The 15118-nt window shown below is 41.7% G+C and overlaps 2 protein-coding genes across 3 annotated transcripts; both read right to left on the bottom strand.

The window, feature by feature from the left end:
- Positions 1-3894: 3894 nt before the first annotated feature.
- On the bottom strand, positions 3895-9245 carry LOC120716066 (low affinity immunoglobulin gamma Fc region receptor II-like; the record flags this gene model as incomplete). The annotated part of the gene is made up of 10 exons (XM_040003407.1): positions 3895-4033; positions 4465-4497; positions 4782-4844; positions 4959-5012; positions 5099-5149; positions 5276-5367; positions 5459-5474; positions 5573-5660; positions 5840-6111; positions 8975-9245. Coding segments are annotated over 9 exons (915 nt in total), but the record flags the coding sequence as incomplete, so codon positions are not given.
- A 100-nt stretch (positions 9246-9345) lies between these two features.
- On the bottom strand, positions 9346-14987 carry LOC120716070 (Fc receptor-like protein 4). Of its 2 annotated transcripts, none has more exons than XM_040003412.1 (3): positions 14271-14987; positions 12518-12784; positions 9346-9642 (listed from the first exon to the last, which is right to left on the bottom strand). In XM_040003412.1, the coding sequence occupies exons 1-3, from the start codon at positions 14689-14691 to the stop codon at positions 9353-9355; spliced, it is 978 nt and encodes a 325-aa protein (XP_039859346.1). In that variant the 5' UTR covers positions 14692-14987; the 3' UTR covers positions 9346-9352. The 2 variants fall into 2 exon arrangements, with proteins under 2 accessions (XP_039859346.1, XP_039859347.1); XM_040003413.1 differs by having other exon boundaries at positions 9346-9639; positions 14271-14986.
- Positions 14988-15118: the final 131 nt, after the last annotated feature.

The raw sequence follows: 15118 nt of genomic DNA on the forward strand, positions 1-15118 counted from the left end.
GTCGCCGAGCAACACGGACTTTCAATCCCGCCACAGATTTTAAGAGACTCTTAAAGACATGAGCGTGAGAAACAAGCTTTTCACCGTTTCTCTTGATGCCCACATGCTTTATTTATTCTTTAGTCCAGCATGTGTCATCACCACAATAAAGCTACTTTTAACCTGTTTTCACACATTGTCATACCTGCACATTTCCACTGTGCTGTGTTGAGATTAAAGAAGACAAACGTTAGACTTCAGGCTGAAACCACAGGCTGCATTTCCTCTTTTCTTGGAGGCCCAGACAGAAATTTTGTGGTATCAGATTTTCAGCAGATAAAAATAAACCTACAACAGTCTTTTACACACATGCAGTCATCACAGTCTGCTCAGAGAAACAAAGGGGGGTCAGAAAAGAATTAAAGGGTGACCTGAACCACTAGGTTCACATGTCATATGTACTCTTGTCTACACGCTGAGGCATCTGTCAATTAATATTAATCTGAAACATCATCACCCCTCCTTTTTCTTCTTTGTGTGTGTGTTTGTATTCAGATTTGTGAAGTTGTGCCCTTAATCTTCATAATATCAAAACCCCGGAAACACAAGGAAGGTGCATCATGATGAGACCCAGAACCAAAACATTACAGCAAAGCTGAATACACTAGTGTATATAACACCCAGCAGTGTGGTAAACTGTGCTGAGAGAGTATCTGCACCCCATAAGACCAAGAAGCCAAGAGCACCAGCATGCTGTGTGAGAAACATGCATGAAAGTCAGAACACCTCTGTCAGTGCGTTCACGTGGCTAGTGGGTCCTCTCTGTGGTCGACTGGCTGTTAACCCAGTGGGTGAGAGTTTCTCCCACTGCATCGGGCCGTATCCTTCTGCTGCACTAAAGGACAGTTTTGCAGCCATGTAGCTCTGCTCATGTCACGTGCAGCCTTCCCACATCACATAATTTCTGGGCATGACTGTGGAGTCCATCAGAGCCTCCATGTCCCTCACCCTGAATTGACAGCAGACCTTCGGGGTGTGCCTAGACCCATTTGGGCTTCACTCGTGGGGTCAGCTCCTGAGGCTGAGGGCTCTACAGTCTACAGCTCTTATATCAGTCATTGGGCGTCTCTGACATAAATATGCTGGAGCTGCAAGCTGTCATCCTGGCACTCAAGCAGTTTATGTCGTGACTGTTAGGGTACCATGTTATCATCAAGACAGAAAGCATGGTCACAGTAGCCTACATCAACAGGTAAGGGGGCCGAGGGTCTCCCCTCCTCTGCATGATAGCTACCAGACTGTGGCAGTGGGCTCACCCTGTTCTACTCACTGAAAGCAGTTTATGTGCCAGGACCATTGAACGTGACAGTGGACATTACAATATGTTGAGGGGGAGCCCAATCCAAGAGGAGTGGAGACTCCATCCAGAGGTGGTCCACCAGATCTGGAGTCGCTTCAGAGGGGCAGAAGTAGACCTTTTTTTCCCCCAGAGAATCGACACATTGCCATCTGTTCTTCTCCCTGCAGACAACTTGGTGCACTCCTCACCACAGGCTCTTCTCTGTGCCTTCTCCCATACCCCTCCTCCAGTTATTCCTTCACCAGGTCCAGACCGAGGAGTTGATCCTGGTGACCCCCTTTGGCCACACATGCTAGTTTTCAGCTATCATGCCACTCATGACCAGGACACCCCCGGAGCTCCCTGTTCTGAGGGACCTCCTGTCCAGGTGAGGGGGTCACTGTTCCATCTTTTCCCAGTAGGGCTCAGGGTGACAGCCTGTACCCTGAGAGGGAGAGGCTCCATGCCTGGCCTGATCTAAAAGTGAGAATGCTGCAGGAGTTTTGTGTGCTATCCACCAGGACTGCCTACTGCTTCCTTCGGGGGCTGTTTGCCTCCTGGTGTGCGGCCCACCAGCTGGACCCCCACCAGACCACAGTTAACATGATTCTTTGTGAGCTGCACACTCTGTCGGTCCAAAGGCAATGATGAAGGTGACACAGGGGTTATCCTCCGGCCTATCCCTGGGTTGCTGCTGACGACCCCATCTGAATTCACCTGTCCAAGTCAGTTGAGTTATGAATATTCCTCACAGGGGACCTGCACAAGGAGACAGCTGGGAGCCAGGTTGCCCTGTGCTATCTCCATGCTTTGGCACAGCATGTCTTGCTTACCCGGCCGTTTAGGAAGTCAGACCAGCCATTTTTCAGCTTCCACTCTGGATTTCTGGACAGACCCTTGTCTAAATCTCGATTGTCCCACAGGGTTGTGGAGGCCATTCAGCAGGCGTATGCCTCTTCGGATGTTCCCCTCCCTTCCAGAGTGCGGACCCACTGTGTCACAACATTAAAAAATTTAATCACTTTCAGCCAATAGTCAATACATATATTTTTAATTAAAATTATTAACCTATCACAGAGAGAGCTATGTGTGCATGCAGCTAAATTTGTCCACCACTACAAACAGTCACGTGTTAGAGAGCACAGCTCATGCAGTGAAAACCTTGTGTGCTGTCCATGGTGCTGAAATAATATCAGTTTAATGAATTTAATATCACTTCTTAGTCATGTGCAACTGCAAGATTTGGTATCAATCTGAATACCAAGTAAATACCAGGCCTATATCGCTGATACTGATACCAGTACCAATACTTTTTAATAATTACCATCATCAGTGTTGCTAATTCTGAATGAATTTTCATCACCTTTAAGACAGCCAGGTTGCTTCTTAGATGAAACTGCAGCAGTGCGTACAGGAAAGAAACAGAAAGTAAAGTATCGAGTTCATTACACTCGTAAGGAAAAAGAACGTGTTGGTTGACCAGGAGGACTGGGAGACCATGACAGATAATAAATTATAAATGGATTATGTCTCCCTCTATTGGCCACCAGCTGTAAACACAGTCCAGTGATTGTACTTGGAAGCTGTGTTCAGAGTCTGACATGAGAAATATGGGAGAGGAACTATATCGGTATGTCCACACTTGAAAGCTGAGGATTTTCTGGGGGAAAAAAGGGCAAAAGCTGTCACTTACAGTATGATTTCTGACACTTTTACAGCCAAGATATGATACCTGGTAAAGGGTCTTTTAAAGGACCTTTGAACAATGATATCTGCTGTTTTCTGTCTGTACCGTTCGGCACTGTATTTTTGTCTGATATTTTTCTAAAGGAGAGTTTCCATCAGTTGTCACAGTGTGGTATTTTTCCCAGTACAGGTAGATCATATAAAATGTGCAGTCCACACAGAGAACAAGTGCAGTGCTACAGGGGCACACCTGACACTTTTGTATCCCTTCAACTAAGGAAATACTTTATATTTATATCTGACAATATCAGCATGTAGCTGTCAAGAGAACACCACTGTGCTGTTATTGTCTGCATTTCTTGTTGCCTCTTTGCTAAAACAAGTCATTTACTTTTTCTCTTCAACCACAGGCTGCTTTTCCTCTTTTCTGGGGGCTCAGGCAGAAATCATGAGTCATTTTCAGCTGATTAATAAATAGGATATAGCAGACAGTTAGAAAAGACATTTTTATCCACATATAAGCATCACGGGTCACTCAGAAGAACAAAGACGTTTTGTCGTGATATTATTTGATTATTTTAAAAGCACCACAAATATTTTACACACAAAACTGTAAACAGCATAAAAGACACAAACATCACCTACAGAAAACATTTGATCACACACAAAATGTTCTCTGTCATGGCCTCAGTGATGACATGAATAACATTGTAAAATCTGAACTTTGACAATAAGTTTTTGTTTTCTTATAAATCAGCAGTATAATGCATCATAAGACAGTGTAATATTTCATCCCTGTTTTTTCTCAGAACAAATAATCAACTAATTTTATTACATGTACACGGGGATTTTCACAGTTCAGCATCAATCATCAAAATCTGCTGGGCAGTCCCAACAGCACACAGAGGTCAACAACCTTTGTCTTCTCAAAACTAGGCGCCTGCTAATGTCTCTCTATCTGCTGTCTCCCTTTCTCGTGTCCTTGCTGCCCATTTCTTCGCACACTGTGTTCTCCTTTCTGTCGCCTCTGCTTCTCACCTCTGACTTATTCTCCCAATTCTGTGTGTCTGCTCTATGTGTGAGTGTTTAGCAGCTTGACCTATGGCCTACTTAAATGAATAACGAATATAATGCTTTACTATCGTTAATACAACTAAATCCCTAATACTAAAATAATCTATTCTTACACTTTAAAGATAACATGTAAAATTCAGCAGGAAGTGAGTGAACATCTTATAGAAATAAAACAAAGAGACTGAAACAAACTCACAGAACCAAATCATGAAATTGTGTCTTGATGGAAACAATGTCCCACACCATCCACCCTCCACTTATTACAACAGAAATAAACACAATAGGATTTTAATACAAAGATGAACCTTAATCAGTCTTCCAGTGTTGATATTAAACCAAGAGCATGTCATTGTTTACACTGACGTTGCTGACTGTTGTTCGTGAGTCTTGAGTTTTGTTGAAATAATCTTTTTATGGACCTGAAACAAAATCAGAACAAATACGAGTTCAAAAGTGAAAAACAAAGAAATAATGGTGCCAAAGATGTGATGATGCTTTCTGACACGTCATGCTTTAATCACACAGAACTGATCTCATCTGTTTATTCAGACATCACAACAGCAGCAGAACACAACTAAAGCCAATCGTATAAAAAGTGATTCAGCTCATCAGCTCCACAAACTTTAGCAATGATGTCACACATTTAACTGCACATGTAATCTGATTACTAATGATTCAGTGTGTGTAGAGTTCACATTTGTACCTGAGGCTGATTCAGGATTCACATTATTGTAGTCAGAGCTCTCCTCTGTGCCATCATGTCTGCCTGATTTGATGATGGATTATTGTGTTTAATAACATGGAGACTGTCTTCCTCTAAAATTACACAAGTTACAAAAACAATCGACCAATTATTACATTTCATGTTTCTTGTACTCACTCCTCTTATCAAGACCTTCAAGCTGAAATCCAGATGTGACGTTGTTGTATTCATCTGCTGAAATAATGAAGTTTGATCAGTCAGAATAAATATTTTACATTTCTACAGCTCTGCTATTATCAAGTTTATACTGTTTGTACCACTTCCAGTGTTTCCAGAGCCTCTGATTGATTCATAGACTGAAAGATCACCTACAAGTCATTGAAAATAAGAAAGAAGGAAGAAAAATATTATTTATTTTTGTTTTGTCACTGTTTGCTGGAAAACTGAGTGTTGAAAACTGTATTAAAGAGAAAAGTAATAATTTCTGGTCTCACCATGAAGAAGAGAGGAGTAAACCTGAGCTTCATTCTGGTTGGATCTTTGTTGTGAAGCAGAGCTTTGATTGGTGCTCTGAGACTGAGTGAGACTGAAACAAATTAATGAAAATTTAATGAGGAATAATTCAAAGTTAGCTTCATTTGAAGTTAATATAAATGAAACTTAACTGCTGCACCAACCTGTTACAACAGGGTTCTGTAAAAAGCACAAAGATTATTACATCAGTTTGTTTAAAAGTGTCACAGCATCAAAATAATTATTTTTCCTTAAAAGTCAAACAGAAAGTCTCTCACCCTTTATCTGTTTATAGCAACACATCAGCAGCAGCACGGCAATAATTCCACTAACAAGTCCGACGATGAACGAACGATAAATGAAATTCTTTCACATCCAAAACCTGAAACTAGAAAATGTCAGATTTTGGATCTGAAATCTTAATATAAAGAAACAAAAACTGATGTTTCCATTGAGATTTTACCATGAGATATAATGCTGTTTGACCTTCATAGTAATCCTCAATCATCAATCTATTCAACATTGTTGCTGAATACAAAACTCACCAGTTGTGTTAATCTGAACTTCTTGGCTGTCCTCTGTGTAGTAACTGGGTTTCCTCTTCCTCCTCTGCACCTGTAGAGTCCTTCCTGTGAGACACTGATTTGTCCATTTGAGTGGAAAACTGCATCTTGTGTGGTCAGGGCTTCAGAGGATTTCTCATCTCTGTACCAGTAGTATTTCCATCCAGATGATGATGATGGGTTCACAGAGCAGGTCAGGGTCACACTGCCCCCTACTGGAACAGCTGTGTTATCAGCTCTCAGTTTGGCCTTTGGTTATCTGCAGTTCAGTTTAGAAAAAGAACAAACAAATAAATGACTGAATCTAAATAATTTAAAAATCTAGATGGAAATGGTGAACATGACCAAATCTTGATGACAAGATAAAATAAACTATAAACTCATTTTTATCAACACTGTGAAAGTTTTTATACTTTCTTTGCAGTGTTAAAAAGTAATTTGTCATGGTCTGGTGACTCCGTGTTTATGAATGAACAAATGAATGAAGCCCATATTTGTCACTTCCAGTTGCCTGCAGTGAAAATGGACCCTTCCCACCTTACATATATTATACAAACATCACATTACAGGTCAGAATAGGTAGCATTTAAGAAAGGCAATGAAAATACACAACATCGGGGACAGAAGGAGAAAAAAAGGACTAGACTCAGACTGCGTTCCACTAGGAGAGCAGTTTGTGTGTGTCTGTGTCAGTTACACGCATATGTCAACAATCAAGAATCAAGAAAGCCTTTATTTGTCACATGCAGGTTGCCCTGCAGTGAAATGGACAGCATTATGGAAAAACACTGAAATGTACAACACAATGGGCAAGTCGAGGAGGGGAAAAAAGAGACCTCTACTCATGCTGGGCTCCTATGGGAGGACAGAAAACAAAAAAACCTCCTCTGCACAAAGAGCACATAAATGTCCACATCACGACATCATGAAGCACGTGACAAGCAACAGGGGTGGGTAAGGAGTGAGAAGTAAGCCGATGCAGACACAGCCATCCTGCAGCTATCATCCAGCGCTGGGCCCAGACCCGCCATCCGACTCGGCCTTGGAGATAAGCGTATGAGGGCGTTTGGAACAAAGAGTCTAAACACAGTTTGTCATCAGGGGAGAAATTGTTTGTTATGTTCAGCTCCAGCCTTGAGACCACAACTGGGACCGATGTGGTAGCAGCATGAAATAATGGTGGTGTTCTTGCTTTAGTATGAACCACTGCATGTCAATTTTAACAGTCAATCTAATGTCCATCACTGGTTCCTCACCATTCTCGTTGGAGAGCCGTGAGCCTCTCCACGATGTTATCAAGCTACACCGAGATGTTATCCAGTTTGCTCATAGAGCATAAGTGTTCACCGACAGCTGTGAGCCTCTCCAAGATGTTGTCATATGTTGTCAGAGTCTCAGCACTCACAGCAGCTGCAAGCTTCTCCAAGATGTCATCCGTGCTGCGTCTAATGAGCCCATTCTCGCTCCATCATTCCAATCAACATAGCGGGAAGCCTTGTGGGGATTTGAAACAGCTGTTCCCGCTTTCTTTATTCTTCGATAAGCCAGGGGCCAGGCCAGGGCCAGGCCAGGGCCAGGCCAGGGCCAGGCCAGGGCCAGGCCAGGGCCAGGCCAGGGCCAGGCCAGGGCCAGGCCAGGGCCAGGCCAGGGCCAGGCCAGGGCCAGGCCAGGGCCAGGCCAGGGCCAGGCCAGGGCCAGGCCAGGGCCAGGCCAGGCCAAGCCAGGGCCAGGCCAGGGCCAAGCCAGGGCCAGGCCAGGGCCAAGCCAGGGCCAGGCCAGGGCCAAGCCAGGGCCAGGCCAGGGCCAAGCCAGGGCCGATCAGCAAGAAGGCTGTTATCATGGTTCCAAAAAGATAGATGTCTTCAATGGGCTCTCTGGAACCCAGGCTTATCGTCGAGAAGAGGGTGTCAATTGCATTCAGGGACCAATTGATCAAATCCATAGTTTTAGGTTTTAGAGAACAGACTGTGAGACTCTTCCAGGGTAGAGGGAGAGAATAGACAGAGACATGAGAAAGCCAAGGAGGAAAGATAAGGGAGAAAGTGCGACCGCCTTCGTCAAGAGCCAGAGAACAAGAAAAAAAATGTATATGTGTGTGTGTGTGTGTGTGTGTGTGTGTGTGTGTGTGTGTGTGTGTGTGTGTGTGTGTGTGTGTGTATGCGTGTGTATCTCATGTTCAGCTGAGAGAAAGTGTCACCATGCCCGGTTAAGCTCAGCAGTCTCCAGTGGACCCAGGTGGCCTTGAAGGAGGGACAAAGAGTTCCAACAACAGTGTTGTTATCAGGGAAGAATTTTTGTTGTTCCAGTCAGCTGATGCCACGGGGAAAGCCGCATGAGTGAAGATGGTCAAGATCTTGCCCATATTACGTTCAATAAACACAGTCTGAGTACTCACAGGCCTGCCCATCGTCTATCATCTCGGCTCTCCCGGGCCAAGGCTTCTCATCGAGAATTTTGTCACGAACCGTTGATCAAATCCACAATTCTTTAGGTTGTAGAGAACAAGACTGAGAGACTCTCTGGGGGTGAGAGATAGACGAGACTAGATAAAAGATATGAGAAGCTAAGCAGGAAACATAAGGGAGGGAGAAAAATGTGATCGCCTCCGTCAGAGCCAAACGAGAAATGTTTTTGATTCTTTAAGGTTCTGTTATTTATTGTTTTTTCATGGTTTCACCTTTTGTATTTCTAGTTCCTTTTGTTATTCGTTAGGACTTTTGTATTAAATCCAGTCATGTTTGTGTGTTTTATTTTAACAAATGGCAGTGTTTTAAAAGATGAGAGGCCACAATGACTTATTCTTTCTTATAAAATTGTAGATTTGCTGCTATTTATTATTATTGTTGTTGTTGTTGTTGTTGTTGTTGTTGTTAATAACTCTGATTATTTGTGTCATTATTGTCCTCAGGTGATGGAGCAGCAGGTCAGCATTGGCGTCTCTATACCAGCTGAAGGTTCATGACACAAAGTGGTGACAAACTGTCTACAATGAGGCTACTATCAGCTGCAGCTCTTTGTCTGACTAACAATGTAACATGCTTTGTAGACCATTGAATTCATCCTGTGCTGACCATTATGACATTTGTCAAATGGAGATCACACAACAACATGACTTACTTGATGCTGACAATGTGAAGGCTTCACTCCACTCTGTTGAAGAATATGAGTCATCTCTGCGTCGACTCTTACACATGTAGTCTCCACTGCTGGACTCAGAAACTCTGAATGTCACATCATTATTGTGTGTCCACTGTGTGGCTGTCCTGGGTCCTCTCCATTCATACTCCCACTCAGTGGTTTCACCTCCTTCCTGCACCTCACATGTCAGAGTGATCGTCTCACCTCTGAATATCTGAGGCCAGTTGGGTTGTTGTTTTACAACAACTTTATTGAAAACTGTTTACACATATTAACAGTTGAGATACAAATAGAAACATGAAATCAACACAGAAAACTTCACATTGTATGTTTGATAATCATGAGTGAATGTATATTTCAAACTAAATGACTGAACTCACAGGTTTTCTCAATGGTGACATCATCACTTCTATAAGTGTAGTAAACTGGGTTTCCTCTTGTTCCTCTGCAGCGGTAGATTCCTCCTTCAGATACTCTGATATCTCTGTTTTGTTGATCTCTGATTTGACCTTCAGAGGTTGTTTGGGTTCGTCTGAACCACTCATATTTCCATCCATCAGAGCTCTGCACAGAGCAGGTCAGTGTCACACTGCCCCCTACTGGTATGATTGTTGTTCCTGCTGTCAGTGTGGCCCTGGGTTTATCTGCTGTTATAAAAAAGGAGGAAAATTATATAAATATGCAGATGATTCATTAAAAATGCATAAAAACAATCAATCATACCTAAACAGATCTGAAGATTTTCAGTCAGTGACTCTGGGTAAATGGATTTGCTCTACTTATATTATTGTATTTAGCCACTTAGAGCCTGTTTGTCTGAGGTATCAAACTGTGGCATTGTTTAGACACAACATTGAAGGATGAACCAAACACTGAAGACTGGAGAATGTGATTCATTAGACTCAACATAAAATATTTGTTTTCCGTCCGCCTGAGTGCTTCCTGAGAGGAAAACTTTGTAATGAGAAAGATTACTGTGGTAATGTGTCTGTAATGAACTGAGGCCATTTTCTGCTCTCTGGTTCGGCTTCTATGACCTGCATCCACATGTAAGACGTGCATTAGAAGACATTTATTTATATTTCACAGAGAATCCATCCTCTGTTATTTGGTTTTGTCATTATTTTTATACCCAAGTCATACATATGTATCTAGTTATTTTGTGTATTTATTTATTTTATATTTGAAAGCTTTCATTTTCTTTGTGACCTTCCCACACGTGTCACTTCCTGTAGTTTTGAAGGAGGCCCTGCTGGGGAGAGATGAGATTATGCTACAGGGAGTGCAGAATTATTAGGCAAGTTGTATTTTTGAGGAATAATTTTATTATTGAACAACAACCATGTTCTCAATGAACCCAAAAAACTCATTAATATCAAAGCTGAATGTTTTTGGAAGTAGTTTTTAGTTTGTTTTTAGTTTCAGCTATTTTAGGGGGATATCTGTGTGTGCAGGTGACTATTACTGTGCATAATTATTAGGCAACTTAACAAAAAACAAATATATACCCATTTCAATTATTTATTTTTACCAGTGAAACCAATATAACATCTCCACATTCACAAATATACATTTCTGACATTCAAAAACAAAACAAAAACAAATCAGCGACCAATATAGCCACCTTTCTTTGCAAGGACACTCAAAAGCCTGCCATCCATGGATTCTGTCAGTGTTTTGATCTGTTCACCATCAACATTGCGTGCAGCAGCAACCACAGCCTCCCAGACACTGTTCAGAGAGGTGTACTGTTTTCCCTCCTTGTAAATCTCACATTTGATGATGGACCACAGGTTCTCAATGGGGTTCAGATCAGGTGAACAAGGTGGCCATGTCATTAGTTTTTCTTCTTTTATACCCTTTCTTGCCAGCCACGCTGTGGAGTACTTGGACGCGTGTGATGGAGCATTGTCCTGCATGGAAATCATGTTTTTCTTGAAGGATGCAGACTTCTTCCTGTACCACTGCTTGAAGAAGGTGTCTTCCAGAAACTGGCAGTAGGACTGGGAGTTGAGCTTGACTCCATCCTCAACCCGAAAAGGCCCCACAAGCTCATCTTTGATGATACCAGCCCAAACCAGTACTCCACCTCCACCTTGCTGGCGTCTGAGTCGGACTGGAGCTCTCTGCCCTTTACCAATCCAGCCACGGGCCCATCCATCTGGCCCATCAAGACTCACTCTCATTTCATCAGTCCATAAAACCTTAGAAAAACCAGTCTTGAGATATTTCTTGGCCCAGTCTTGACGTTTCAGCTTGTGTGTCTTGTTCAGTGGTGGTCGTCTTTCAGCCTTTCTTACCTTGGCCATGTCTCTGAGTATTGCACACCTTGTGCTTTTGGGCACTCCAGTGATGTTGCAGCTCTGAAATATGGCCAAACTGGTGGCAAGTGGCATCTTGGCAGCTGCACGCTTGACTTTTCTCAGTTCATGGGCAGTTATTTTGCGCCTTGGTTTTTCCACACGCTTCTTGCGACCCTGTTGACTATTTTGAATGAAACGCTTGATTGTTCGATGATCATGCTTCAGAAGCTTTGCGATTTTGAGACTGCTGCATCCCTCTGCAAGATATCTCACTATTTTTGACTTTTCTGAGCCTGTCAAGTCCTTCTTTTGACCCATTTTGCCAAAGGAAAGGATGTTGCCTAATAATTATGCACACCTGATATAGGGTGTTGATGTCATTAGACCACACCCCTTCTCATTACAGAGATGCACATCACCTAATATGCTTAATTGGTAGTAGGCTTTCGAGCCTATACAGCTTGGAGTAAGACAACATGCATGAAGAGGATGATGTGGACAAAATACTCATTTGCCTAATAATTCTGCACTCCCTGTAATGATCCTGTTACAGAGGTTAAGCACAGTAAAAGTGCTAAAATGGTTCAAATCTTGGTTGCTGTATTCAAAGACACTGCTTCTTTTAAAGCTGTGCGTGTAGAAGCCCAATCACATGAAGTTGCTGAACTGAATTGATTTTTATTTAAACAGTGTTGGAGAATAAACTCAGCAGGCAAAGCAACAGCTGACTCATCTCCTCGTTGACACAACACAGTTTGCAGCAACAGTGTGAGGCCAGACCAGCTACACACAGTGAAATGAAATGGCTTCTTTCTTTGGCTTTGATCCCCCAAATTTCATAAACTGTGTCCTGGTGGTTTTAATGTGACCTCACTGAAAGACAAACAGACTGAAGAACTGCTGGTGTCACTGCTGTGATTGTGCTTTCTGCTCTCAGTGTGGCTCTGACTCTGACTGGCACCAAACACAAGGTTATAATCTCACACAGGCGATCTGTCTTAGCTCAAAACTACACAACAGACGCACCTGATTTGTTATTTTTTCCTTAAAACTATCATCTCTGTACATTCCCCTTTAAATGAATCATTGTGGAGTCACAGTGCACTCAGCTGTGTGTCTGTTTTGCACAGTGAGTTTCTTGGAGGGTCTGAATTGTTTCTTGATGTTGAGTTTAAAACACAAAACAGGAAACTTCAGTTTGAATCGTAAACCAACTCACATGAAACTGTCAGTCTGAAGGCATCACTCCATCCTGTGAAGAGATAGTCACTGCTACCCCGACATCTGTAGTCTCCACTGTGGGACACTGAAACTCTGCTGATCCTGTATTCACTGGATGTTGGAGGGCTGTTTGTGTTGGGTGCTGTCCATTCATATTTCCACACCTTTCCTTCACCTCCCTGAATCTCACATCTGAGAGTGATTGTCTCACCAGTGAATATCTGAGACCAGCTGTGCTGCAGTTTCACATCAGTCCTGTTGGAAACTTTCCACAGCAACATTTCTCAGTTAGGACACAAAAGGAATGAATAAACATTTTATAATCCCTGTGGCTGAAACTCCTCCTGCTGGCTGATCTAAGAAAAGGTTGATTAACCAGAGTGAGAAGTTTGCAGTTCGAAATCCTAACAGAATAAAATCAGATGCAGAAATCTGGAACAAATGTTTTATGTTCACTTTTCTGTTCAGATCAACAATTTTAAAACAGCTGAAGTCATTTCAAACATTTATCCTCTGATTCATATATATATAAAAGGATGGAGTGGTTTCCAGTAACAAGGAAAAAGTGAGCAAGCACTGCATCATCAAAAACATCATTCACTGTTATTTCCATCTACATATAAAATAATGTTGAGCTATGTGTGCACGTGTGGTTTGTGGATCAGCTGGGAGAGAGGAGTCTGGAGGACTGAGGACATTACAAATTGAATGCTTGGGTCAATTATGAAAACTTTTTTTAATGTGTGTGTGTGTGTGTGTGTGTGTGTGTGTGTGTGTGTGTGTGTGTGTGTGTGTGTGTGTGTGTGTGTGTGTGTGTGTGTGTGTGTGTGCATGTTCATATTTAGTATGTTAATCAGAATTTAACACCAAAGGGCCGTAGTCCGTGAGAAACATAACAAAACTCTGTTTGTATTTTTATTCCAGAACCATTATATCATTAAAAATTCAAAAACATTGGTACCAGTTCAGCTCAGTGGGTGAGCAGTCTGGCCAGATTCGAGTCCCAGCACGCACCTCTTTCTTCATTTCTATTCTCTCACTCGGCTTTCCTGTCTACCTACATTGTCTCTATCCAATAAAAGCTAAAAGGCCTGAAAAGATCATCTTTAAAAAGTTAGGAGCATTCATGGTTCACACATTTCATGTGTAATTATTGCTTCACAGGTCATGATGATGTCGATGACTGTAGCCGTGCTTCTAGGTCACACGTATGTCTACAGAGTCACAATGGGAGGTGTTTGGACGCTGCATACATGCATCATCCGTTATTATAGCTTTGATTTGCACAGAGGAGGAGCTCCAGGTCACTGAAAGTCGAGCAGGTGAGAATTTCTGTTCACTCGCTCTGGGCGGTCAGACTCCCACAGAGAAGAATGTCTAAGTCTCAGTTTTTACCATTTAAACATGTATGAATAAAATTAAATGCAGACTTCTGGTGAAGCCTGCATCTCCCAGCCGTCATTGTTACCTTTCTGTTGTAAGGACAAGTCACAAAGTCTGTCCCACTCAGTGTTCAGTTATGATTTTCAAATACAAATAAATATAATATTAAATGGTTTTTTTAGTGACACAAAAACATGCTTAGGAATGACTGAGCCATACATTTATTTTCTAACTGGTTATATACTATTATTATTATTATTATTATTATTATTATTATTATTACATCATAAAATTATAACAGTTTTATTAGCCCTTATCAAATGCTTGACAGGTCCATAATTACTTTCAGATTAAATGTTTAAACTCACCAGTTTCCTGAATGATGACTGGATCACTTTGTGCTATGAGTGAAGTTTTGTCTGTTCTCCATCCTCTGCATTGGTATTTTCCTCCTTTAGAGATCCTGATCACTTTATCTGATCCAACAGCTTCTGTGGACTTCACTGCAGGTGAGGTTTCTCTGACCCACTCATATTTTAAGTCAGCAGAGTGTTTCACATCACAGGTCAGTGTCACACTGCCCCCTGCTGGTATAGTTAATCTGTCTGCTGTCAGAGTGGCCTTCACTCCATGTCCTGTAATTAAGAAATAAAAAGAAATGAAAAAAAAAAAGTGAAAGTATTTCATGTAAATGAAGTAAAAAAAAATATCACAACAAAACTGAAAGTTATTGGAGCTACATATTAGTGAGCTTGTAAATTCAATTTGTTCCATCAAAACATCAAACATGGATGTAGAAATCTGGAGTGTGTCATGATCCCGGGTCTGACTTTGTGTTTCTGAGTTTTTAGAGGTGTAATTCTTTGTTTCTTTGTGTTTGTTCTTTTGTTTATTGATCTAATTTATTCTTGAGTATTTTATGGCACCTTTAGTTCTTCTTATAATTTAGTCTTTAAGTTTAATTTTTTCCTTCAGTGTTGCCAGTCTCACCCTCCTGTGCATTTAGGTCCTCATCTTTCATCACATGACAGGATGAAGAAGTTTGATGTTTTCTTTTCTGCAGTTCAGGTCAATAACTTTAATCAGCTGTATCAGGTTCAATGATTTATCCACTAATTAAATATAAAACACAGAACTAAATTTTTAAAGACAATCAAAGGTCACAAACTCTGCATTAAGAGGTTCCACATATTTAGAAATGGAGAAACTTTGGATA

Source organism: Simochromis diagramma, unplaced genomic scaffold (genome assembly GCF_900408965.1).
Source record: "Simochromis diagramma unplaced genomic scaffold, fSimDia1.1 OVJJ01000784.1, whole genome shotgun sequence".
Lineage (NCBI taxonomy): Eukaryota > Metazoa > Chordata > Actinopteri > Cichliformes > Cichlidae > Simochromis > Simochromis diagramma.